This window comes from Phyllostomus hastatus, unplaced genomic scaffold (genome assembly GCF_019186645.2).
Source record: "Phyllostomus hastatus isolate PE091 unplaced genomic scaffold, TTU_PhHast_1.1 phas_scaffold_12, whole genome shotgun sequence".
Classification (NCBI taxonomy): Eukaryota; Metazoa; Chordata; class Mammalia; order Chiroptera; family Phyllostomidae; genus Phyllostomus; species Phyllostomus hastatus.
This window is the reverse complement of record NW_025334007.1, coordinates 18,252,011-18,275,226: the sequence shown is the minus strand read 5'-3', so window position 1 is coordinate 18,275,226 and position 23,216 is coordinate 18,252,011. Positions and strand designations below refer to the sequence as shown.

The window sequence follows — 23,216 nt, the reverse complement described above, 5'->3', positions numbered from 1 at the left end:
AACAGACAATGACATAACTGCTTTGTAAAAGTAAATTTGAATATATCAGCATTTGCAGTCAACTTACTTGCTGACTTAAAAACAGCATGATGAAATTTTTTGCCTGTTAAACCTACCATTGCCCATAATGAAAGACTCTATACGCACTAATCACAACATACAGCCTTATGTTTGATCATAGCTTCTAAAAATTCATGATACAGGGATTTTTAGTTATACTCAACACATTTTTCTTTCAGAAACCTGATTGGTTGTTCTAGCTGCCATGAGTGATATAAATTGAGCTCTTAGTTGGAAGAAATCTATAGGATCAAGCATCTCTGAGTTTCATACAGAAACTTACTCTGAAGACATATTCAAAGGTATGTAGATTTTATTCATTAGTGTCCTTTCTGTTGTGCTTATTTCTTTTTCTACATTTCATGTTCAAAAGCTACAATGTATTCTGAATTTCTAATACTTTATGCTGTATATTCAGTTACTACTTCAGTTGGACCACAATTAAATTAGACTTTGATTATTAAATGAATTATTTTACTTTCTAATACAGGAAAGTATATTTCTCTAAATTTGAGTTCTAAAATCCTAAAGCACTTTTTAGGGCCAAATTTCAAAGCAAAATATTTATTTTAATTACTTATAAATGAGATAAAAATTTTTCACACTTTGTGATCCACTACTTTGAAAATCATTTTATTTAATGACATAAAATAGAATCATCAACTACAGTTTTTTTCCTCATTAATTCAAACTTTAGAAAAACCAGGTTTAGGAGGCAGAAAATGTGAGTTCCATAGCCAGCATTATTACACACAATATTCACTTCCTATGCAAAATTTAAAGTCTTTCTTCTGACAGTTTTCAAAGTTAGTCAATAATTTGCACCACAAAGCAATGTGAGTATTTTAGGATAGCCTGTTTTGCTTCATGTCTAAAGAGTCTTATTTGTGGAATAATCACAATGCAGTGTCAAACAAAAGGAATATGACATTATAAATATGGAATCTTTTAAGTAGATGCCATTTAAAATTCATGGAATAATCACAGAATATTAGTGCCATCCTATCCCTTTCATTGAACCACATCTTTTGCTCCACATCCGGAGCACAGAGATGTTACCTGAGGGTCTTGCCTGAAGTTCTATTCATGGGAACACCTGGAACTAAATTCCACTCCTTCCTTACTCTGTTTTGGCAAATTTATATCTTTTCTCAGATGTTCAGGCTTTGCTTTTAACAGTATTGCTACTGTCAAAAACAGACAGTCATTGTCAGTACTGATTAGACTGAGTACAGTCTACTCAAGTAGAATGTACCAAAAAATTATTTCTGTGCCTCTTGGTTCTAAAAGAATCAAGCACTGTGCACCTTGATGCTGTCCTCAATTTTAGAGCCAACTGTACTCTTTTAATCATCAATTGTAAGATACACTTAGCTTCTCTGACTCTACAAGCTGTACAGGTATAGGGAAATGGCATGTAAATACTACAGTGATAGATTATTCATGTCCCTACAACTTGTTTCAGCTGTCAACCTAAAGGAAAAGCATTTTTATCACTCTTGTAACTACAAAAAACCAAAATGGGCTGAGAACTGGAAATCACATATGAATGAAGTAACCTCACTAAGAATGATCCCATCCTTTCCACTGCAACAAACCAATATGGATTATGAGGGTTTTATGGAGCATTAATTATGTCCATATTTGAGAAGAGATAAGGAAAGTATGTTTTGACATATTTCAGGGCCATCAAGAAATGGGGACCTGGATTTTGTTTGCCTGCCTCCTGGGAGCAGCCTTCGCTATGCCTGTGAGTAAAACACCCCCTACATACGTCAATGTCCAATTTCACAAGCTTGGAAATAAAAACTACCCCATAGTTGATAAACTTTAGGGTTTAAACCAGTATTAACACCAGATGTTCAAAAAATTGTGTTTTAAAACAATTTAAAGAGCTTGTTATAAAAAATTAGATTCTCGGATGCCTCCACCAAAGATTCTGATTTAGTACAGCTGGGGTGGGGCCCAGGACTCTGCATTTTAATAAGCTCCCCAGGAAACAAGAAGCTTTTATCATTGCCCATCTCTAGATGGAGGAAACTTTTGGAAGGGAACCTCGAAAGGCCTCCAGAGAAAGTGCTTAAATCACACCCTTAGGAAAATATTACGATAATGCCAGTTTTGTCTAAAACCCATTTTCTTGCAAGTATCCAAATCTCTTTCTGCTCTCCAAACTCCACAGCTGTAACTTTCAGAAAGTCCAATTTCTGTGTTAGTAACTCCCTTCTTGAACCATCTTTCTGTTCTCAGAGGCCTCATCCCTTTGGGTGTATCTGCTAAGTACATGACTTTTACGTGGTTGTCTGGATGGAATCCTACCTATGCCACTACATAGGGATATACTTTATGTTGAAATGTACCAAGGACCTGGAAGTTTGACCCATTCTTCTAAGACATGGGTACAAAAGGTCACAGAGCTTAGATCACATGAAGGCAAAGTAGGATAAAGAGCAGTTGATACAACCAGAAGCCAGCAAAGCATGCATATCTGCCTCCTTTCTTTCTCTCTCACTCCCACGACCAACATTCTGTGCTCTGCCTTCCTGAGATCCTACATTGTGGCAATTCATCATCTCCCAAGGACCCTTGCATTATAAATTCAGCCCTTTTTCCACTCCTCAATTCAACACCCCTACTCTCTGACAGCTTACATCAAGATGGTATAGGAAAAGCAATTACTTGACTAAAATAATTCACACTCAGACAAGAATGAATTAACCCTTGTATTAAGTATCAGCATTTTAAAAGAATAGAGACTTACATAGCTTGATGTCTCAGGAAGGTGTTCAGCATGATTCTCTTTCCTCTCCCTCTCACCCATTCCATGGCCAACCGGAACTCCAGAATGCAGGCATTAGTCACTTGGTCTACACTTTACACAGGACTAGATAATTTTTTAGGTCATTTTTTTATTTTGAACTTTCAAATGTTTTTGCTATAAAAACATTGACATAATAATAAAAAGAACTGACCTAAACTTCATAAATCAACTCTCATTTTCCATGGAGATTTATAGTGTTCCATTTCACTGCACCCATCTTGTTCTCATATTCATCAATCATTCACATGTAGTTGTTTCTTTTGTTGTTGTTGTTGTGTTACTTACTTTGCACACAAATTATGAGGAATCTCTCTGATACTTAAGCACTCATCCACCTCCTGACTTATAGGGGAAAGTTTGTGAGATAATTCTCTTGTTGGTATTTCATAATCATGTAAGAGAAACATATCTCTTCCCAACATGGAGTGAGTTTCATCAAGAAGTAAGATGGTGGGTGGGACAGAGTAGGATTAATTGACAACATTGGTGGAGGGGTGCCTGAAGATCACTGGAGGACAATTGTGTGCTGGTTCCTGATTCCAGGTCTCTAACCATAGACTGCAACCCTTGGAAAAGTCTTTTAGTTGTTCTGAACCTCTTTAAAATAAGAGGGCTCCTCTCCTACACAGCATACATGTTCAAACTAAAAGTAGACCTCAGATATATTCTGCATTATATAGATTTTTTAAGTTGCTTCAGTCTCTCTTAATGTGAACAATTGCATATTGACTTAATCTCTTCCTCTCTCCCTTTCCCTTTTCTCTCCCTCTCCCACTTTCATTTCCTTCTCCTTCTCCCCTCCCTATAAAAGCTACCACCTCATCCTGGGCACCCTGGTTATATCAACTTCAGCTATGAGGTAATTTTTCTCTTTACTAATTTTGACCATTGTTTGAGTTAACAATGTCCTGGGCTCTGTAAAGAATAGTATGTTGATATCTCATTCAAGATGTTTCTCAGTCCCACTTTTTCAGTTCCCACTACCAGCTTCCTGGTTTAAGCCCTGATGAGTCGCCTCAAGCCTGCACTGCCCCAGCACACTCCTGCCTGGCCTCTCTGATTCAGTCTCTCCTCCTTATATGGCTATAAAAGTATCCATCATGAACTATCACTTAGGGGGGACTTGCATGGTAGGGAAGAAAGTAAATTCTGGCTGAACAGGTTTATTCTATTCTAGCCCCTAAAATGTGGGGAACAGGTAAGAAGTGATTTAAGATCCTTTCCAGCTAGTAAATTACCAATTCTAATATGTTCATACTCCTTTGTTTCTTCCTCACTTGTCTTTACCGAAAGATCAGTGACCAAGGAGTCTATGAGACATTCTTTAGAGCAATAAAAAAGCTTGACATTCCTGTAAATTTGGTTTGAGGCTCTCCTCAACCCCATACTAACCATGTGAACTTGGCAAATCATTTTCTTTCTCTGGAACTTTGGTTTCCTCATCTGTAGAAAGGAGATAATTATAACACCCACACTTCAAAATAACTGTTTGGGGAGCAAAATAGTCAAGCAACATAAAACATGCTTTGTCAAGTATATCTTGAGCAAAATTAATAATTGTTTGTTGTATTGATATCAAATGCTGTAGCACTATATCAAGGAGTCCCTGCACCTGAAATTACCTAGCTATATACTGTTTAGAAAAGAAGTGAAACTCTTACTTCTTTCATAGATTCAGATGATAATCTGTGAGTCTTACTCAGTTAAATTTTAAAAGGTTTACATATTTGACCAGAAAACCTGTGTTTATAGGATGAGGAACAGTGTTTCTGTCTCCTATATTTTTAATTGTGACATCATATAAAAATAACATGATTAATATTATGTCACATTAATTTTTCTGTTTTGTTTTGCTCTTGCAAAGAAGAACAGGAGCCATGGACTTAAACACAATTACTACTTTTGTAACCTCAGCCAAGCTCATGAAATTCAACTTCCCATGACCTTGTCTGTAAAAGTGAGGGTGATGATACTTGCCTTAGTGTATATGAGAAAACATGAAAACTGTGTGTTTGATGGATGTGATGTAGAGTCTAACACACAAGAAGCACCTGAAAAAATGTTTACCCTGTTCTTTCTTCAGTGGAACCCATATTTTCAGATGATCAATATTAATAGGACTGCATTATTGAGTGTATATTTCATGTAACTACATTAAAACAAATGTATTTTAATGTCTCTTTCTCTTAAGGTGCTTACCCCTCTGAAGTGGTACCAGAGTATGATAAGGCAGCCGGTATGTAGATATTTTGTTCTTTATTCTCTTAAAATATTAAGCATGCATTTCAATTCCCTTTTAAGTGAAATAACATATCTATGCCACATAAGACACTAATAGGAAGTCTAGCTTGTAAAAGGTCTTATCTGTATACACAGTTAGAAATTCTTGCACGGGAAAAATGAATAAATACTCATATTGTCATAATGGCAAAGACAACATTGCTACTTCTCCAGTTGGAAGTCAATGGAGCCAATGGTAAACCTGACTCTTTGTTTTTCACCAGTACACTTCCTATGGTTACGAACCCATGGGTGGATGGCTGCACCACCAAATCATTCCCGTGCTGTCCCAGCAGAATCCCCCGAATCACGCCCTACAGCCTCATCACCACATCCCTGTGGTGCCAGCTCAGCAGCCCGTGGCCCCCCAGCAACCAATGATGCCAGTTCCTGGCCAACACTCCATGACTCCAACCCAACACCACCAGCCAAACCTCCTTCCACCTGCCCAGCAGCCCTTCCAGCCCCAGACCGTCCAGCCGCAGCCTCACCAGCCCATCCAGCCCCAGCCACCCGTGCACCCCATCCAACCCCTGCCACCACAGCCACCTCTGCCTCCGATGTTCCCCATGCAGCCCCTGCCCCCAATGCTTCCTGACCTGCCTCTGGAAGCTTGGCCAGCAACAGACAAGACCAAGCGGGAGGAAGTGGTGAGTATATTCTGAAGCCACTACAACACCTGTGAAAACGGTAAAACAAAATTGTCCTCCAGAGTTCTAAGTTCTCAAACAATCCAGGCTCTTCAGTACCAGTAGCTACAGATTATTGACTCTATTAGTACAAACATGTGTTGTAACTTTAAATTATCAACAAGTTTGTCTACATGGCTCAGCAATTAAGACCATAGCCTTAACTGACTGGGTTTAAATTCTTTCATTCCTACCAAGAATATGTATTCTTGAAATCCATTATCTGCTCTCCTTATCTTTCAAGTGTTAGACTAGAAAGAGTAGGCTAGAATTGCACTGAAGATTTTTTTAAAGGGTGATTTTTAAGAGTGAGGGGATACAAATATTTGAATTGGTAGGTGGGAAATCTTTTTAAAGATCTACAGGAAGATTACCTGTGTAAAGTAGTTTTGAATCTAACTTGGAGGAAGCTAAACCATACAGATCATTAGATACCTTTTCAGTGCTGGGGTTCTACAGATTAAGCTTTTAGCAAGAAATTTTCACACAAGTACAAAATTTTCCTCCATTACAGAAAATTCTTCCAAATGAGTGGGAAATAGTCACTTAAAATAAATGACCCTTATTCATATTCATAAACCCTTACTTCTGTGTATATGAGACAGTATAATTCTACTGTATGTGTGTGTTCAAATGTAATTCCAATTTATAAATGCTACTGATGACTTCATACTGAGAAGCACCAAGAGGTGAGGTGGAAATGACTTGGATGAGGAGCCTGGATACCTGGGTTCCAGTTTTGGCTCTGCTCTCAATGAGGAGATAGTATTAAACAAGTTTCTTCAAATTTATGAGTGTTTTCCCTTCTATAAAATGAAAGTGACTAAATCAGACAATTTTCAAGCCTCTGTCCAAGTACAAACACCATAGTTTTCCCAATAAAAAATTATAATATATGCCATATATAGCTTCACAATGATCAAGAATATGGGGCACAGGTTTGAAAATTGATTGTATCACAAATAATCTGGTGCCTATAGTTGATTATTCTAGTCTAAGGCACATGTTTCCTCTTTGTATAGAAAATACATTTATTTATCTCTTTATTAATAATTGTACTTCATAAAGTACTCATACCCTGCCAGAGCTATTTATTAAAAGGTGGCCAGACAAGTAGTTTAAGTTTTTTAAAACTCCTGTGTAAAATAGAGTATATATATATTGATAGCATTGTAGAGTTGTTTTATGGGAAATAAATTCATAAGCTCAGAGCCTGGCAAGCAAGGAAGTACTCAATAAAAGGTGCTAATTGTTATTCTATTATCAAATAATAGTGTTAAGTGTCCTGAAGGCAGGAGCCTCCATCCTGGATACCTCACTTCTAATGTTAATGAGATAACAAATCTTTGAAAATTACATAGTCAAACCTTAATGGTTGTACATTGTTTTGGCAAAACTGAAGCTATATGTGTTAGTATAAATGGTACTCAGTAAGAATATTTGTAAATCATTTTAATTGTTCCTTTTGCTATTCTCTTTCAGGATTAAAAGTTCAGAAAATGAGAAGAGACCTGAAGTAAATACTTCAGTTGCTTTTAGAATGACACAGTGATTTGTGCCTAGCATCACTTAGTAAATTCTGTAACTAAAAATAAGTATCATTAGCAAACAATAAAAATGTTTTAAAAATTATTTGTATCTTTGTGTTGAATTAAATTTAAAATTTCATGTCACTTGAGAGAACAATTTATAATCAACTATTCTTGAATAAGGTAGGAACTGCTCATTTGTACATACAAATTGACCATTCTGCAGGCAAACGAGTACTATATTTCTTTTTAGAAGAAATGCAAAATATGCTATCTCAAACTTTTTTAAAACCAGAAGTTTATATATTAGTTATAATAGTTGATAAAGTGAAAAGTTATATACTGTCTCTGAACCTGAACCAAATAAAGGGAAGTTTATATGAAGAAACCCTTATGTTAAAAAATAAGCTCTTCAAAAATGCTTATATTACAAAACAAATTCAGACTTGGAACACTGGCTTTATAATTCATACCACATTAGTAAATACAATCTGGTCTTCTGATCTCATTTTACTGAAACAGATTTTTAAATGAAATTATGTGATATGGATAATAACATGCTAAATTTTAAATTATTGAGGTAATTAGCTTTCCTAACAAAACTTTTATTAAATGGAGCTTCAAATAATCACACTGATTTAACATATAAGTCATTTTATCCACTTCATAATCTTCAAGATAATATAAATTCTACTGTATAGTCTTCAAAATGTTAACAGATGCATAAAATGGACTCAATACAAGATTTTTTTCCCACTCCTAATTATATGAATCCTTTTTCCTCCTCCACCCACACAAAACTGTAAACATTCTTTTCAGGGTTTATATTACACAGCACCCACAGTAACTTTATTCCAGTACTTTTATGATTAAGGCCCCTTAATCAGTTTCTGGAATGAATATACATAACTTTACTGGGAGGGTGTCAATATTCAAACAAATAACTCAATTTTAAAGCATTTAGACTGATAAAAAAAACTAAGAAAGCTTTTAATCAATTAGTACGGGGCAAGTCTAATCAACTTAGTAAATATTTATTAATCACCCTCTAGGACAAGGAACTATTTTACATCCTAGTGAAAATAGTAAGTCCACAACCTTAAGTAATCTAGTATCTACCAAAGGAATAAAATAAGCTCACAAATAATAAGAGAGGGCCTAAGGGCAGTAATACTATAACAGAAGTATAGCAAAAATGCTCTGGTGACTATAGCAGACATCATTAGCTAGCTGTCCAACAGTTTTCCTTTCCTCACCACTCATTCCCTGTTGGCAGAGCTAGAATTAATCCCAGCAACTTCCTGAATTTCCACAAATTCAGGAGAAATGGGCCTCCTCCCCTGTCCCAGGGAATGAATGTTAACTCCTCCATGTGAATTATGGCATTTATTACCATAACATACCATATTCATACCAAATACAGTATTTATTCTCCTTGCCAGTGATCAGTTTAGGAATGAGTTGTGGTGTAACTTGAACAATGAATAAGGCCAATAGGGAAGTCTCCTGGGAGAGAAGGAGCTTCTGGAAAAAAAGATTACCCTATCATTATACATATAGACACATACACCAGGAAAAAGTACTGTTCTGTCTTTGGATCTATTTGTTTGAGGATGTGATGCCTGGAACTCTGTCTACCATCTTGTGACAGGGAGGGTCAGGTAGAAAGATGGAAAGTACCCAGGTCTTTGGTGGCATTATCATGTCCCTAAACTAACCAACTCAGGAACCATCTACCTCTAGGTAGATGACACACTATTTCTATGCTAGTGTTTTTCAATTGTGGGTCATAACTGATTAGTGGGTCATGATACCATATCAGAATCCCCATCATTTGTATCATTATAGCAAACTTTCTCTCCTTATGGACAGGAATAAAGAGAATTACTTGAATATCACTGAAAGTCAATGACTTTCCTGAAAAAAAAAATCTGATAAACAGATAAAATATATACCCTAGCATATTCTTCCAAATATATGCCCCCCACATACTTTGTCTTCCAAAGCCCATGAAAGTATTGTCATTACATTTATTCCTACTGAGAAAAATATTAAGGGTGTAAGTGATGATGTTATTTGAAGACTGTCTGTGACACTGGAAAGAGCACAAATTTTGGAGTCAGCCTGGAGTTGCTTTCATTTTCTGATAGAAGGGGATTCTCTATTTGGGAAAGTCATGAACAAAAGCAGTCTCCCTTTGTAATAATTTAAATGGTATTTTTGTATGTGTACACACATATTCAAATCACCTTTTTAATTACAAAAAAAAAGTCGCTTCAGAGTGTGAAGACTAGTCACTATGGAATGAGATATACTGCACAAGATAATTTTAACAAGAAACTGACACTTGCACATTAAATGTCCAAACATGTTTTAATATAATCATTCTCATGGTGGTTTTCTATAATAACATTGTTCTACCACATTAAACAGTGTATGTTAACCATAAGATAGAATCTTCCTGATGGTCCAGAATGAGACTTACTCTGTGTTGTCTTGGAAATTCAGAGATAATAAGGCTCTTACGCTTCTTACTGCCCCATATTACTCTCTCATTGTACCTGCTCCTTTCTGCTCTGAGCTATCACTTCTTTTTCTTCTTTGGTTAATGTGTATTAAAACCTTCTATTGTGTACCTTATTTTGTATATATATTCTCCCTAACAAAATAAAGGGTATTGGCCTTGGAATTATTATTCTGGAAAGTCCACAGTTACTTTGAGATTATTTTATTACTTTTTTTAAAGAGTTTATTTATTTAGTTTTAGAGAGAGGAGAAGGGAAGGAGAGAGAGGGAGAGAAACATCGATGTGTGGTTGCCTCTTATGTGCCCCCTTCTGGGGACCTGGCCTGCAACCCAGGCATGTGCCCTGATTGGGAGCTGAACTGAGACCCTTTGGTTCACAGGCCCACACTCAATCCACTGAGCTACACCAGCCAGGGCTTATTTTATTTCTTGATTCCCCAACTGTGGCAGATGGTCACAAATGACAAAATTCTGGCATACAGATGTCACCACATACTGTAACACAGCTGATGTAAATTGAATAAAATTGAGCAATTCTCATTCATTAAAACTCAGGCTTAGTCAGATACCCAATATTGCATGTATTTAAATCAAATATGGAAGAAAATTACTAGATACTAATGACCAAGGCTCAAAGTTCAGGCTGAAATAAATAGCAGTATTGATCATAAATGCATTAATAAACCCAAACTTAAATCTAAAGAATTATTAAATTAATAACAAATCAAAAGTAAATTATTTACAAAGCTGTGCAATGCCTTTGAAATTAAGTTTAAAGAGACAGATGAAGTTAAGTAAAACACCTCAAAGAAAATCTCATCTCACCATAATCACTCCCATGTCACTAATAAATTTGAAATCTTCTCTGCTCTCATCTACTCTTTGTTGGTGGGGTCTTCCATATGCATAATTTTTTTCCAGAGTACAAATACACGTCTATGAATTACCCTTAGAGAGTCATCAAAATGCATGGAAAGATTTGTGCAAAGGTGTTGGTCATAGCATTATCTATATCAGTGAGAAATTGGATCTCAGTTAAATTTTCCTCTGTATATCTGAAAAAAATACTGTGATAAAAAGTATGCTTTAGAAGAAACTTTATTAGTGGAGAAAATGTGAGAAACTAAAGTTTAATATCAAGGCTGTACATCATTTGTGAATATTATACATGACTATAACATGTAAATAATTGAAACACACACATAAATGGGCATAGAAAAAAACTAGGAAGATGTGGCTATTTGTCTGAAGATCTAATTTTTCCACAATAAACATAAATTACTTCTGTAATCAGGAACAAATTTAATTATTTAAAAGTTTGTTCTCCCTTTCTTCAGCTTCAATCTAGATATACCTCCTTTCAGTTCCATTTGAGGGGGATCTTGCTGGGTCCCCTTTTTCCCAAGTAGAAATCAGTTTATATGTACTTGACTTTTTCCAAGAAATACTTTGACCGAAGAAGTGTGAAGGAAAAGGAGCAAACTGGATTTAGGAGGAACAAAAATGAACAACATGCCCTGGCTGGCGAAGCTCAGTGGATTGAGTGCAGGCTGCAAACCAAAGCATTGCAGGTTCGATTCCCAGTCAGGGCACATGCCTGGGTTGCAGGCTATGGCCCCCAGCAATCGCACATTGATGTTTCTCTCTCTCTCTCTCCCCCTCCCTTTCCTCTCTAAAAATAAATAAATAAAAATCTTTTTAAAAATTTAAAAAAGAGAAAGTACAAAAAAGTAAAATGTCAAAACTTATTTTTTTAAAAATGAACACAATCAAACACCAAAAGGAGATGAGCATTATAAAATGGAGGAAGAATTAGAAACAACACAAAACAAAAATAAAGAAATGGCTACCAAGACATTCCATCAAAGGTTACCTTGGTTCAAAAAGCAGGCAGTTCAAAAGTAAAACACAACGTCTATGCCCTAAACCCTTAAAGACATAGTGGCTTACAGTGACTTTACACATTAAATGAATTTTCTTTTGATTCAAATAATGCCTGAACTACTTGCTGACTTAAAACTCATCAACTGTCTAATTTTATTTTGGCACTGCGACTGGATATAATGTAATTTTTTCTCTCTCATGCTTAATAACATTGGGTCTGAGTCATCTGAAGAGCTCAACCTCAATCAATAACAACTCCAATTAAGCAGGAAATGCTTGCAATTCATCTATTAAAAGGGTAAAGGAAAATGAAATCTAACAAGCTAATTTTCAGGCTGTATTTCCATAACCACCTATCTTGATACATGAATTGAGGATGGAAGTTCAAAGGATTACTTGGAAGTAATCTTCACTTTGTCAGACACATTAATAGTTGCCACATTTTTCAAATCAAAATTCAGAAATAAAGGGTGATAATACAATGTAATATTTGAAATCAGAGACTTATGTTCACTGGTAATTATACTCTACTTGCACTGTTCAATGTGAGTCCACATAAGGCTATTCAAAATTTTAAAAATTAAAGTTAAATAAAATTTAAAATTCGGTTCCTTAGTCACACTAAATTCAGTTTAAATGGTAAAAGGCCACATGGAGCTAGCAGCTGCCATATTGGACAGCACAGATACAGAGCATTTCCACCACTGCCAAGAGCTATAATTGATAGTGCTATTCTCTACACTACCTTGTCAGGTGGAAGAAAAATTCCTATTCAGTTAAACAAAACAGTTAAACAAAAGATGGGGGGAAAATCAGATTTGCTGGTCAAAACCAAACATCTCAACTATCACTAAGAAGCCATTTCCCAAGCATTCCAGAAATCACGATCTTGTATGGGAATTTTCTAAGAACTGTAGAAGAGCCTTTCTCTTACTCAGGTTGAATCACACACCAAAATGATTTTCACTCTAGTTTTATTTTATTTTTATTTTTTATTGTTGTTCAAGTACAGTAGTCTCCATTTTTCTGCCACCACTTTCCCGTGCTCCACCCACCTCCATCTCCCACCCTAAATCCTTCCCCCCTGTGGCTTTGTCCATGGGTCTAGTTTTCTTTTAAAACCAACAAATATAATAATAACTCCAATTATACTTAATTTTTGGCTTGTAAGATAAGTTATTTCAGTTCCAAAGAAATGACCATTTATTTTCAGACACCCACACTGGAGGTAGAGGGCTGGAGTGGCCCTGGACCTAGAGCTTTATCGGGAATAAGCCAAAATCTATGCTGACAGAAAAATTAAAATAAGAAAAAAACTGAATTTTTTCCATCCCTGAGGGTTGTTGACTGCTTGCAAACATCAGAAAATATTTACATTCTCTTCTATTTTGTGGTTCAAAACAACAGTGCAACACAGGACAAGTGGGTACATACACACACATACATACGAGTATCCCATTAAGTTTACCTGTAATAAAAGGACAAGGTGGAGATAAATATCACTTGAGCAACTGGAGATAAAACTTTTCTGCATCTTAATTATTTAGAACTATGTGGTTAGCATATCAGTTATTATCACAAAGGCATGTTACACTTCTAATATAAAATTCTATCAAGGAAAAAGGTCAAGTTGCTCATTTTATTTAGAAGCAACATCCTGTTGACCACCTCTTCTCTCAACTCCACACAAAAAGAAAATACTGAATTTTCCCATAAATCTGAAGTTTTCCCCTCAGTAAACGAATGCCGAAAATACCAAGATTGAGTTTAAGTCCAGGATTTATAAAAGAATATAAAATAGTAAACAACTGTATTAATTTTAAAAAACACCAAATAGCTTAACTGTGAACAGCTTAACATGGTAATCACAAGAGAAAAACTATTTGAACCAATTTCCCACATTTGCAGAACATAGTGGCCTCTAGCTGTGTTCCATATTGCTTTAATAAAATAGTCATCAGCTTATGTTTGTAGTGAAATTCTTGTTAATTGGAGCTTTTACTTTTTGTTTTGTAATTTGGCTCATAATTCCTTTTGCCCCCATTTGGTCTAGAGCCTTATCATCAGGGGTCATTGGGTAACATTTAGTGAATCAAAAAACACTTCTCTGCTGAAAAGAATTCATTCTGGCCTCAACTGAAACACCTGACTCTTCTAGAAGATAAATAATTCTTGAGAAATAAGATTGGGCTAGGAATGGTGTGGAGTAAATCATGCCTGAATCACCTATCAGAAAAAAAATCAAGATCAATAAAGCTCTCTTACAAATACCATTGCCCTATCATCAACAAAAAATAGCCCAGGGGCCAGCATTTATTTTTTTTATTAATCAAAAAAATGTTTTAACAATGTTAAAATCTCTGCCTCAGAACAGCCAAATCTTGTTTTCTCTCCAAAGTATTTTTTATGCTTCCAATTTGTCAGTGGAATGTTGGGGGTCAGAGAAGTGTGCACACAAGGGCAAAGATGGCTTCCCAGTGTGATGGTGTGGTGTGCAGGCTACACAACCAGATTGTCTGGGTTTACAGTCATGACCTTTGCATATCTGCTGTGGAAACATGGACAAGTTTCCTAGTTTCTCTGTGGCTCAGTTTCCTCCTCTATAAAATGTACTAATATTCATCTCTGACTCTTTTCCTGTCAGTGAGCCCTAAGCTCAACAAATGTTGGCTACAGTTCTTATATTCAGAAAGGGAACCTTCTCCAGGCTCTGTAGTCCCTCAAAGGGAAGACTACACAATTGGAAACCAGAATGACAGAATTTGAACATAACACAGAAGTTTTATATGCCAAAGGCTCCAAAATCAAACATATCTGTCATTTGTCATTGTGCCATCTCTGACATATAGCAACCTGAACACCTCTCTTACTAATTGCTACCTTGTATTATCCCTGCCTTCTCCCATCTGACATCCCCAGAAGTTATTCTTTACCGCCCTCAAGGTCACCTTAAGGATAATATAAGAGTAAATCCTCCAGGAGGATATCATGAACTGCACAAGGCTCCCTGGAGACCAGAGTGTTAGACCTCTTCCCTCTGAATGTCTTCCTTTCAGCTTCCTTGTAAGGCCTGTTCCCCATTTATAGTGACTCCCCACTCTGACTCTTCCCTGTTGCTCTGGAATTGGTCACAGATCAGCTAATTCCACTTTAGAGATTTCTTTTATCTGTTTTTCTGCAGAGCTATGGTTCTCAGCTGGGGCAGCTGTGACCCCTAGGGCAGAGGTCCCCGAACCCCAGACTGTGGACCAATACAAGCCCACGGCCTGCTACGAACCAGGTTGCAAGGGAAGCATGTCTGCATTCTACCTCCTGACCTACCCTGCCTGAGTTCCGCCTCCTGGCTTCCCTAATGCTTGTCCATGGAAAAACTGGTCCCTGATGCCAAAAAGGTTGGGGACTGCTGCTGTAGGGGACATCAGGCAATGTCTGGAGTCACAATGAGGGGGTAGGGTGGGCAATGGAGTGGTACTACTGGTTATCTAGTAGCAAGAGATCAAGGATACTGCTAATCACCCTACAATGCACAAGACTGACCTCACAATGGAGGATGATCCAGCCTTGAGTGTCAACACTGCTGAAGTTGAGATACTCTACTCTAACAAACAATGCCGACATTAAATAAGTCTCTGTGTTCAGAACTGAACATACACAAAGAATGAGACTTTGAACAAATCAGATGTCTGCGTGCACTTATTTTATTTTACTTATTTTTAGAAAGATGGAAGGGAAGGAGAAAGAGAGGGAGAAAAACACTGATGTGAGAGAGAAACATTGATCAGGTGCCTCTCACATGTGCCCCAACTGGGGACCACCCAGCAACTGAGGCATGTGTCCTGAACCGGGAATCGAACTTGCGACCTTTCAGTTTGCAGAATGATACTCACCAACTGAGTCACGCCAGTCAGGGCTCTGTGTGCATTTTTTGAAAGAAAATTGAGAAAGAAATACCAAGAGTTCTTAAAGTTGGTAAAGTTGAAATAGGACTTCATACAATGGGCTTTTCACTTCCTACACCAACTGCATCAGCAAAATCTAAACAGCTTAGGACTGACCAGGATGTTAAAGAAATTTTTCCAGATGAAGAGAGGGCTGCCCCAGGATTATGTCAGCTGATGTGTCTAAATCAAAAGCATTCTGCAGAAACTAAAAGTTATTTGCCCTTTCAGAAGTTACTTAAAGATGAGAGTGTTACTTGTTCCTTGGAAGGTTCCCTAAAAGTGGTTGTGTTACCTGAGTAATGAAGAAGAGAAAAATAACCAGACCATTAAGCCATCACTGTAACTACTGAATTAGAGCTCATTAGGTTTGTCTGGGAAATGTCCTGTTTTGGGATTTGCTTGAATTTGGCAGGATAATGAGAAATAACTAGTTTTGTCCATAGAGAAGGTAGGGATTTAAGATGTCTTCATTCTCACGATTTTTAGAACCATCACTCTCCAAAAGTATTATTGGACAAATATAAGAAGGTTTTGGCTGCAAGATTATTACCCCCCCAAAAACAAACAACCTCCAACAGTCATGGAGAATATAAAGCTGTGTGCTACAAGTAGAGGAGACTCACTTTGATTGAGTGCAGACTTTGGGTAACCTGATGGACCCAGGACATGACAGATCTTATCTGTCCAAATATGAAACTCAAGACACTCCTCCAAGTGATAGTAAACCCATTCCCCTGGTCTCCCATACACCACATATCATGAAAATGGCTGTAAATAAGCATCAGCTCAATGCCTCCTTGTCTATAGACCTTCTCTTATTGGTCCAGCCATGTCAGAGTGCTCAGGCCTTAATGTTTCCCAGGATTTTTGTGCATGCTTCCATTACAAGCAACTACTTGTTTCTTCTTTGGTCTCCCCACTAGCTGGCAAACACCTTGAAGCTGATTTAGAAAAACACCTGGAAACTGGTTGGTGTGTTTAATATCTGCTCATAGAACCATCATTGACATTAAAAAAATACCATACTGTAATACAAAATTAATTATTATAATCAATCGAACATTTACTGGGCTCTTATATCCTAGGCATGTTCTAAGCACAGGACATATATCCCTCATTTAATTCTCACAACCTTGTAAAGGAAAAGTTGTCTCACCCTTACCAGTGTGGTTCAGTTGGTTGGGTATTGTACTGAAAATTTAAGGTCATCAGTTTGATTTTTTGTCAGGGCATATGCCTGGGTTGCAGGTCTGTTCCCTGGTAGGGGTGCGTGCGAGAGGCAACCTATCAGTGTTTCTCTCTCACACTGATGTTCTTTTCCTTCTGTTTTTCCCTCCCCTCTCTAAAAATAAATTAATAAAATCTTTAAAAAAAAAGTTGTCTTTATCCCAAATTTTACAGATGAAGAGTTGTTTAAACTTTAAAAAGAAATGAGGCATTTCTTAAAACACACACATACCCTGTCCTGCTTTTTTATGAGTGCCATTTGAAAGGTAAACTAATTTGTCATCTGCCTCTAGGAACCTAACTAAAACAACCTGTATCTATTTTTAACATCAAATATGCATTCAACTTGATCAGAGTCATGAAAACTTGTCTCCTTTTGTCACTTAATTTTTCCAGCCCATTTGACCTTCCAAAGATGAGCTAAGGAGCTAAGTGTAAAATAAAAACTCCTCGAGAACCCCCAACCCAGTAACTCCTCTGCAGTTATAATAAACCACCCCAGATCGGTGGAAACCTCTGCAATTATGGGCAAGTACAACCACACACTAGGGCAGTATAGCTATTCAGCCTCGGGTGTGAATCTGACCATGAACCACCCTCACTCCTTCCTTGGTTCCAAAAGATGGACTAAAAAAAATTAATGCAAGTCCAAGTCCTCATAGGAACTGCAAAGTGCTGTCTTTCTCTCATTTGTTCAGTCAGAGAAAGCTACAGTGGGAACTAATGATGGGTTGTTAGAAAATCCAGGCATTGGCCTTCTATAACCTTCCTTCCCAGGTAGCCCACTGAACGCATATTCAGCACATATGGGAAAGCCATTTTCAGTGACATTATGAAGTTCACTAGAGTGATTAGAATAGGAAGGCTGCTGATAAATTCTTAGCATGATATTGAATCAGAACTAATTGGTTGGTATACTCTCTCTACCTGGCGTTTGATGTCCAGATTCAAATACAGGGTCCAGCACAAAAAAAAACACCCCCTTTTATTACAAAACCATGAACATGTAATTCTGTAACAACAATATCACACTCAAGCACACCACATGACATTTTAGGGGAATTGTTAAAATTAAAACTATAAATTATTACACCCATATTATTACCCTACCAACCACACTCAAGCAGTTGTTACTTCTGCCAGACCCTGTATATTAAAAGTTTCAAATATCTCAATAGCCTCCTGCATTGTAGCTTCTACAAACATTAGCTATCAAGGTGGCAGTTCAAGCTGGCTAGGAAAAAAAGTTTGCAAATTTGTACAGCTGCATGCAATAATAAATTCAGGCTCAGAAGGTTTACAAAATGCCATTTTTGCCCTGTGATAATGAACTTGGGCTCAACCTGGGTTCCACAATGATTTTATATTAATTTGAAAAGAGCCACAAGAGAACAACTTCAAAATTTCAAAAATATTTCTTTTTAAAGACAGTCATAGCTTTCTAAAGTACTTACTGAACATTTCTAAAATATGCAATTCCTATCAGCAGAATTTAAAAAGAGAGTTGGAAAATAAAGGGAGATTTTACTGCCTGTGTGGCTCAGTTTTCCTCAGGTAGATAGAAATGTTCTTGGTTACCAGTAATAGGTATCCAGGAAACTGCTATTACTGCAATCTGAGTTGACTCATTTAATTATTTTTAAAAATTTTTTATTGAATTTGCAACAGTGTGGATGGACCAGATGAGTTGACTTATTTTATAGTTTACTTATTTTATTAGTGTAAATCATAAGCATCACAATATTAAGTCTTTGTCCTTCTTCAAAATGAAATCTTTAACAGATTGTAAATGATGGTGATTTAAAAGCAATAAATTTGCCCCCAAATCAAATTGATTTTCAACAAATTAAATAATATTTATTTCAATTATTTTACACATATGGTAATGGCACGTGCATATGACAGAGAGAGGGAGAAATCTGCAAATGAATTGAAGTGGCCTGTCACATAGTTCAAGGTAATAGATTGCCAATCTATAGGAAACTTTGTGATTCCACCTCTTAAAGTTAAAAATTATTCACCAAATAAACTAATTTTTAACATGATATTGTCAGTTCCTTCAGAAAAGAGTCAAAGAAACTTTTACTTATAGTTATATGAAACCAGCAAATATCTAAGTACCATGAACACTTTAGTAATATTCTAAATGAATAAGAAAAGATGTATTTTAAGTTTCTTTCTATGAAATCATAAAAAAACTGGAATAATAAAAAAATAAGGTTTGTATCAGAAGCTGCAAGCAGAAAAAACAAGGCTCTCTGGTGTTCTAAGCCAACCATCTGTCTTTGCTGCATGGAGTGGCCACAAGGGAAGAGTCAAACCGCATTTTGTGGTTTCACATCAGTGCCCATACTGCTTGTAGGTGTCATGAATATTGATGTTGCATCATATTGAGGGGAAGGGCCATGTTTTCCCTTGTCTCAAATGCCCATCATTACAGTATCCAGTGATTCAGACCTAAAGAGAGGCTCAAAAGCAATGATGTTTAGTCTCAGTTCTGTCATGGACTAGTCAGGTGACCCTACATAACCTGATCCACTCTCTCCCTCGGTTTCATCTGTCACAGTAAAACATTGCACTAGAAAGCCACTAAGACCTATGCAACAATAACATTATAAGCCAATATGCATCATTAAAGTCAAATTCCACTGATTTTAAAATACTGAGAAAATAGCCGAAAGGAAAGGTGCAAAAGAAATAGTGGGGCCTTACTGAGATTTTCTCTGAACGTTCAGTAAAAATATGAGTCTCTTGGCATTGATATGTAACATTCCAATCAGCCTGGCTCAAAGGCTCTGAACCTTCTCCTAAAGCAACAGGCAGGGACATCTTAAGTGTCATTTGAACCATCTGAACTTTGAAGTTGAAAAAGACTCAAGAGCTAAAACAAGTGGATTGAATCCCTTCAAAGCTATTATTTCTCTTATTCTTTCCTGCTTGTGTCTACCTCTCTGAGATGCTGCTCCAGAATTATTCCCCCATGAAGTCTTTCACAACCTACCACCTTGGGTCCTGTCTTGCTTCAAGCACAAAGCAAAGCCTGAAATGCATACACCGTATGTTCTTACCTCTCCAGGGTCTTTACACCTCAGCAGTAGCAGCATCTCCAGACAAAATTGACCGCCCATCCTCCCCACACAGTACCCCTGTCCACTGTGGGAACGAAGAAGGATGCTGGAGAAAAGGATACTGCTCTAAGAGCTAGAGGAACCAGGCAGACAGGCTCCCCAGCTGGAATGCGTGGCTAGAGGCCCTGGGAGGGAGAAGGCCTGGGTCACTGTGATCCTCTGAGTCAGATACCCTGGGGAGTTCTTCAGCTCTAAAAGGCCTCCTTGGGCACACAAGGCTGAGAGGCACTGAACACTTACTAAGGGGGAAAGTCTGCAACTTACAAAGATGATATAAATGGTTCACAGTAAATGGTAGAGATGCAATATGAATGCTAGATAGAACAAATCATTTAAATGAAATGCTAACTCACATACCTGATAAGGGACTTGTATCTACAATATATAATGAACTCTTAGGAGTCAGTAATAAAAAGACAAATAACTCAATTTTAAAATGTGCAAAGGTTCTGAATAAACAGTTCTCTGAAGAAAACATTCAAATAACCAATAAACACATGAAAAGATGCTGAACATCATTAGCTATCAGAAAAAATACAAATCAAAACCACAATGAGATAACACCTCACACCAATAGGATGGGAAAAAGAAATGTTGGCGAGGATGTAGACAAACTGCAACTGCCATACATTGCTGGTGAGAATGTAAACTGCATTGGAAAAAAGTTTGGCAGTTTCTCAAAATGTTAAGTATAGAGTTCCCATATGACTCAGCAATTCCATATCCGCTTATATACTCAAGAGAACTGAAAATATATGATGTCTGTCCAGAAAAAGTCCAGCCATTATTAACACAACAAGAACAATTTGCTCGACATCTGTGTAATCTGGTAGTCAAGGAGAGTGGATTGGAATGCACATGCGTGAACAGAGATGACTTCACTGTACTAATCAGTGGGGGCAGTAGATGCTGTTGAATGAGCAAGTGTACTGTGTGGCCATCACACTGAAAATGACAGAGTAGAGCAACAAATATGCATCGCATTTTGCATTAAGCTTGACCATTCCTCTACAGAAACAATTTGGATGACTCTTAGAAGGCCACAGCTATGGGCAACTGGTGATTGGCAGCTTCATCATGACCATGTGCCTGCTCATACATCACATCTCATGCAATTCAGCCAGGTGACTCAGTCCCCCTACAGCCCAGATTTGGTGCCCTGCAACTTCTGACTTTTTCCAAAACTAAAATCACCTTTTAAAGGGAGGAGATTTCAGACTATCTATGAGATTCAGGAAAATACAATGGGGCAGCGGATGGCAATTAAGAGAACTGCGTGAGGTCCCAAGGCACCTACTTTGAAGGGGACTGAGGTGTCATTGTCCTATGTACAATGTTTCTTTTATTGTATATCTTCTTCAATAAATGTCTCTATTTTTCATACTACATAGCTGGATCCCTTCTGGACAAATCTCATATGTCCACACAGAAACCTATACACAAAATTGTCCACAGGAGCATTATTCAACTGATGAGTGGGTAAATAAAATGTAGCATATCCATACAATGGAACATTTGTCAGCTATAAAAGGTAATGAAATACTGATTCATGTCACAATATGGATGAACTTCAAAAACATTAAGCTAAGTGAAAGAAGCCTGACACAAAAGACCACATATCATACAGTATGATTCCATTTACATGAAATGTTCAGGACATGCAAATCCATAGACACAGAAAATATATTAGTGGTTGCCAGAGGCTAGGGAGACTGAGGCAGTAATGACTAGGAGGGATGGGGTTTCTTTTGGGGGTGATAAAACAGTTCTAAAACTGTGGTGATGATTGCACAACTCTGTATATACCATTAAATTATGCACTTTAAATGAATGAACTGAATGGTATGTGAATTACATATCATATCACATACACTTTAAATGAGTGAACTGAATGATACGTGAATTACTTATCAATGGTATGTGAATACATATAACATATGTTATATTAAAAAATGAAATGTTAGCTCTATTTCCTTGCACAACCCTTCCTCAATCACATGGGGCTCTTCTGAGGTAACCATTACTCCTGTAGATTCACCTATGTGGTTTGGCAGGGGCCATGGTGAGACAGGGCTTCCAGTGAGCATGGACCTGGCCCCCAGCACATCAGGACCCTTCCCCTCAGCTTCGTTTCTAGAATTCTGGTGGCAAGAATTCTTCTCTTGCTTCATGTTTTAGCCCATTCCTCCCTGACATCTTTGCTAACTCCCTTCCCAGCACATCTATGGTTCCCATTTCAAACTTAGAGTTGTATCCCATGTGGCCAGAGTCTCCAAATAAATTACGTGACTTAAGCACAATGGACCCTCACTGCCCAGTGATTTCTCATGACTGAAATTCAGTAGTTGTTACTTTTCACCTTATTTTGAAATGAAAAGATTTACTTTTTTGTTTAGCATTTTAAAAACAAGGGTGTTGCCTATAGGGGCTATTCTGCATTTTTACTATTGTAAATAAAAATAAAATTAGGAGATGATGCCAATGAAGGAAGCAATTCAATGAAGAGAAAGCCACTGTGGTCATTGGATTAAAAGAACTCAAAATTCTTATATAACTTTTTCATCCAGTAAGAGAATTATATTAGAGTTACTGACACATTTTAATTATTTTTAATTTAAATTTCATTTTCAATTATAGTTTACATTCAATATTATTTTGTATTAGCTTCAATTGTACAACATAGTAGTTATACAATCATATACTTTACAAAGTGTTCTATTTCAGGACCACATATTTTAATTATTAATACTCATTATTATTATTTGTTTGTTTTCATATTCATCTTTCCAAACTATGTTTGGCCACAATGGACAAATGCTCATGAACATTATTTTCTTAATGATAACTAGCTCCATCCTGCCCTATGTTCAATATTTTGTTTGAATCAGTATATTCTGCTATTAGGACTAAAGTCTTAAGAGAAAGGTTTGCCAACGGCCCCAGTTAGCTGCAATGCCCAGTGTCTGGCATTTGTCACACTTTGGACCACCATATAATTTTTGCTTATTTTGGATTTGTCTTAAAAATTACAACCTTTAACAGTCCTTAAAATTTTTCATTTTTGAAGTCGGCACCATTGCCCTCTGAATGATGTTGGTGGAATTATGAAGGAGTAGCCTTTCCCATCTGAG

General features: G+C 37.0%; 2 protein-coding genes across 3 annotated transcripts in view; one reads left to right on the top strand and one right to left on the bottom strand.

The window, feature by feature from the left end:
• Positions 1-23,216, bottom strand: part of ARHGAP6 (Rho GTPase activating protein 6) — a 462,552-nt gene that overhangs the window by 132,572 nt on the left and 306,764 nt on the right. The window lies entirely within an intron of this gene.
• On the top strand, positions 1,757-5,826 carry AMELX (amelogenin X-linked). The gene is made up of 5 exons (XM_045855831.1): positions 1,757-1,810; positions 3,693-3,740; positions 4,965-5,015; positions 5,073-5,117; positions 5,386-5,826. The coding sequence occupies exons 1-5, from the start codon at positions 1,757-1,759 to the stop codon at positions 5,824-5,826; spliced, it is 639 nt and encodes a 212-aa protein (XP_045711787.1).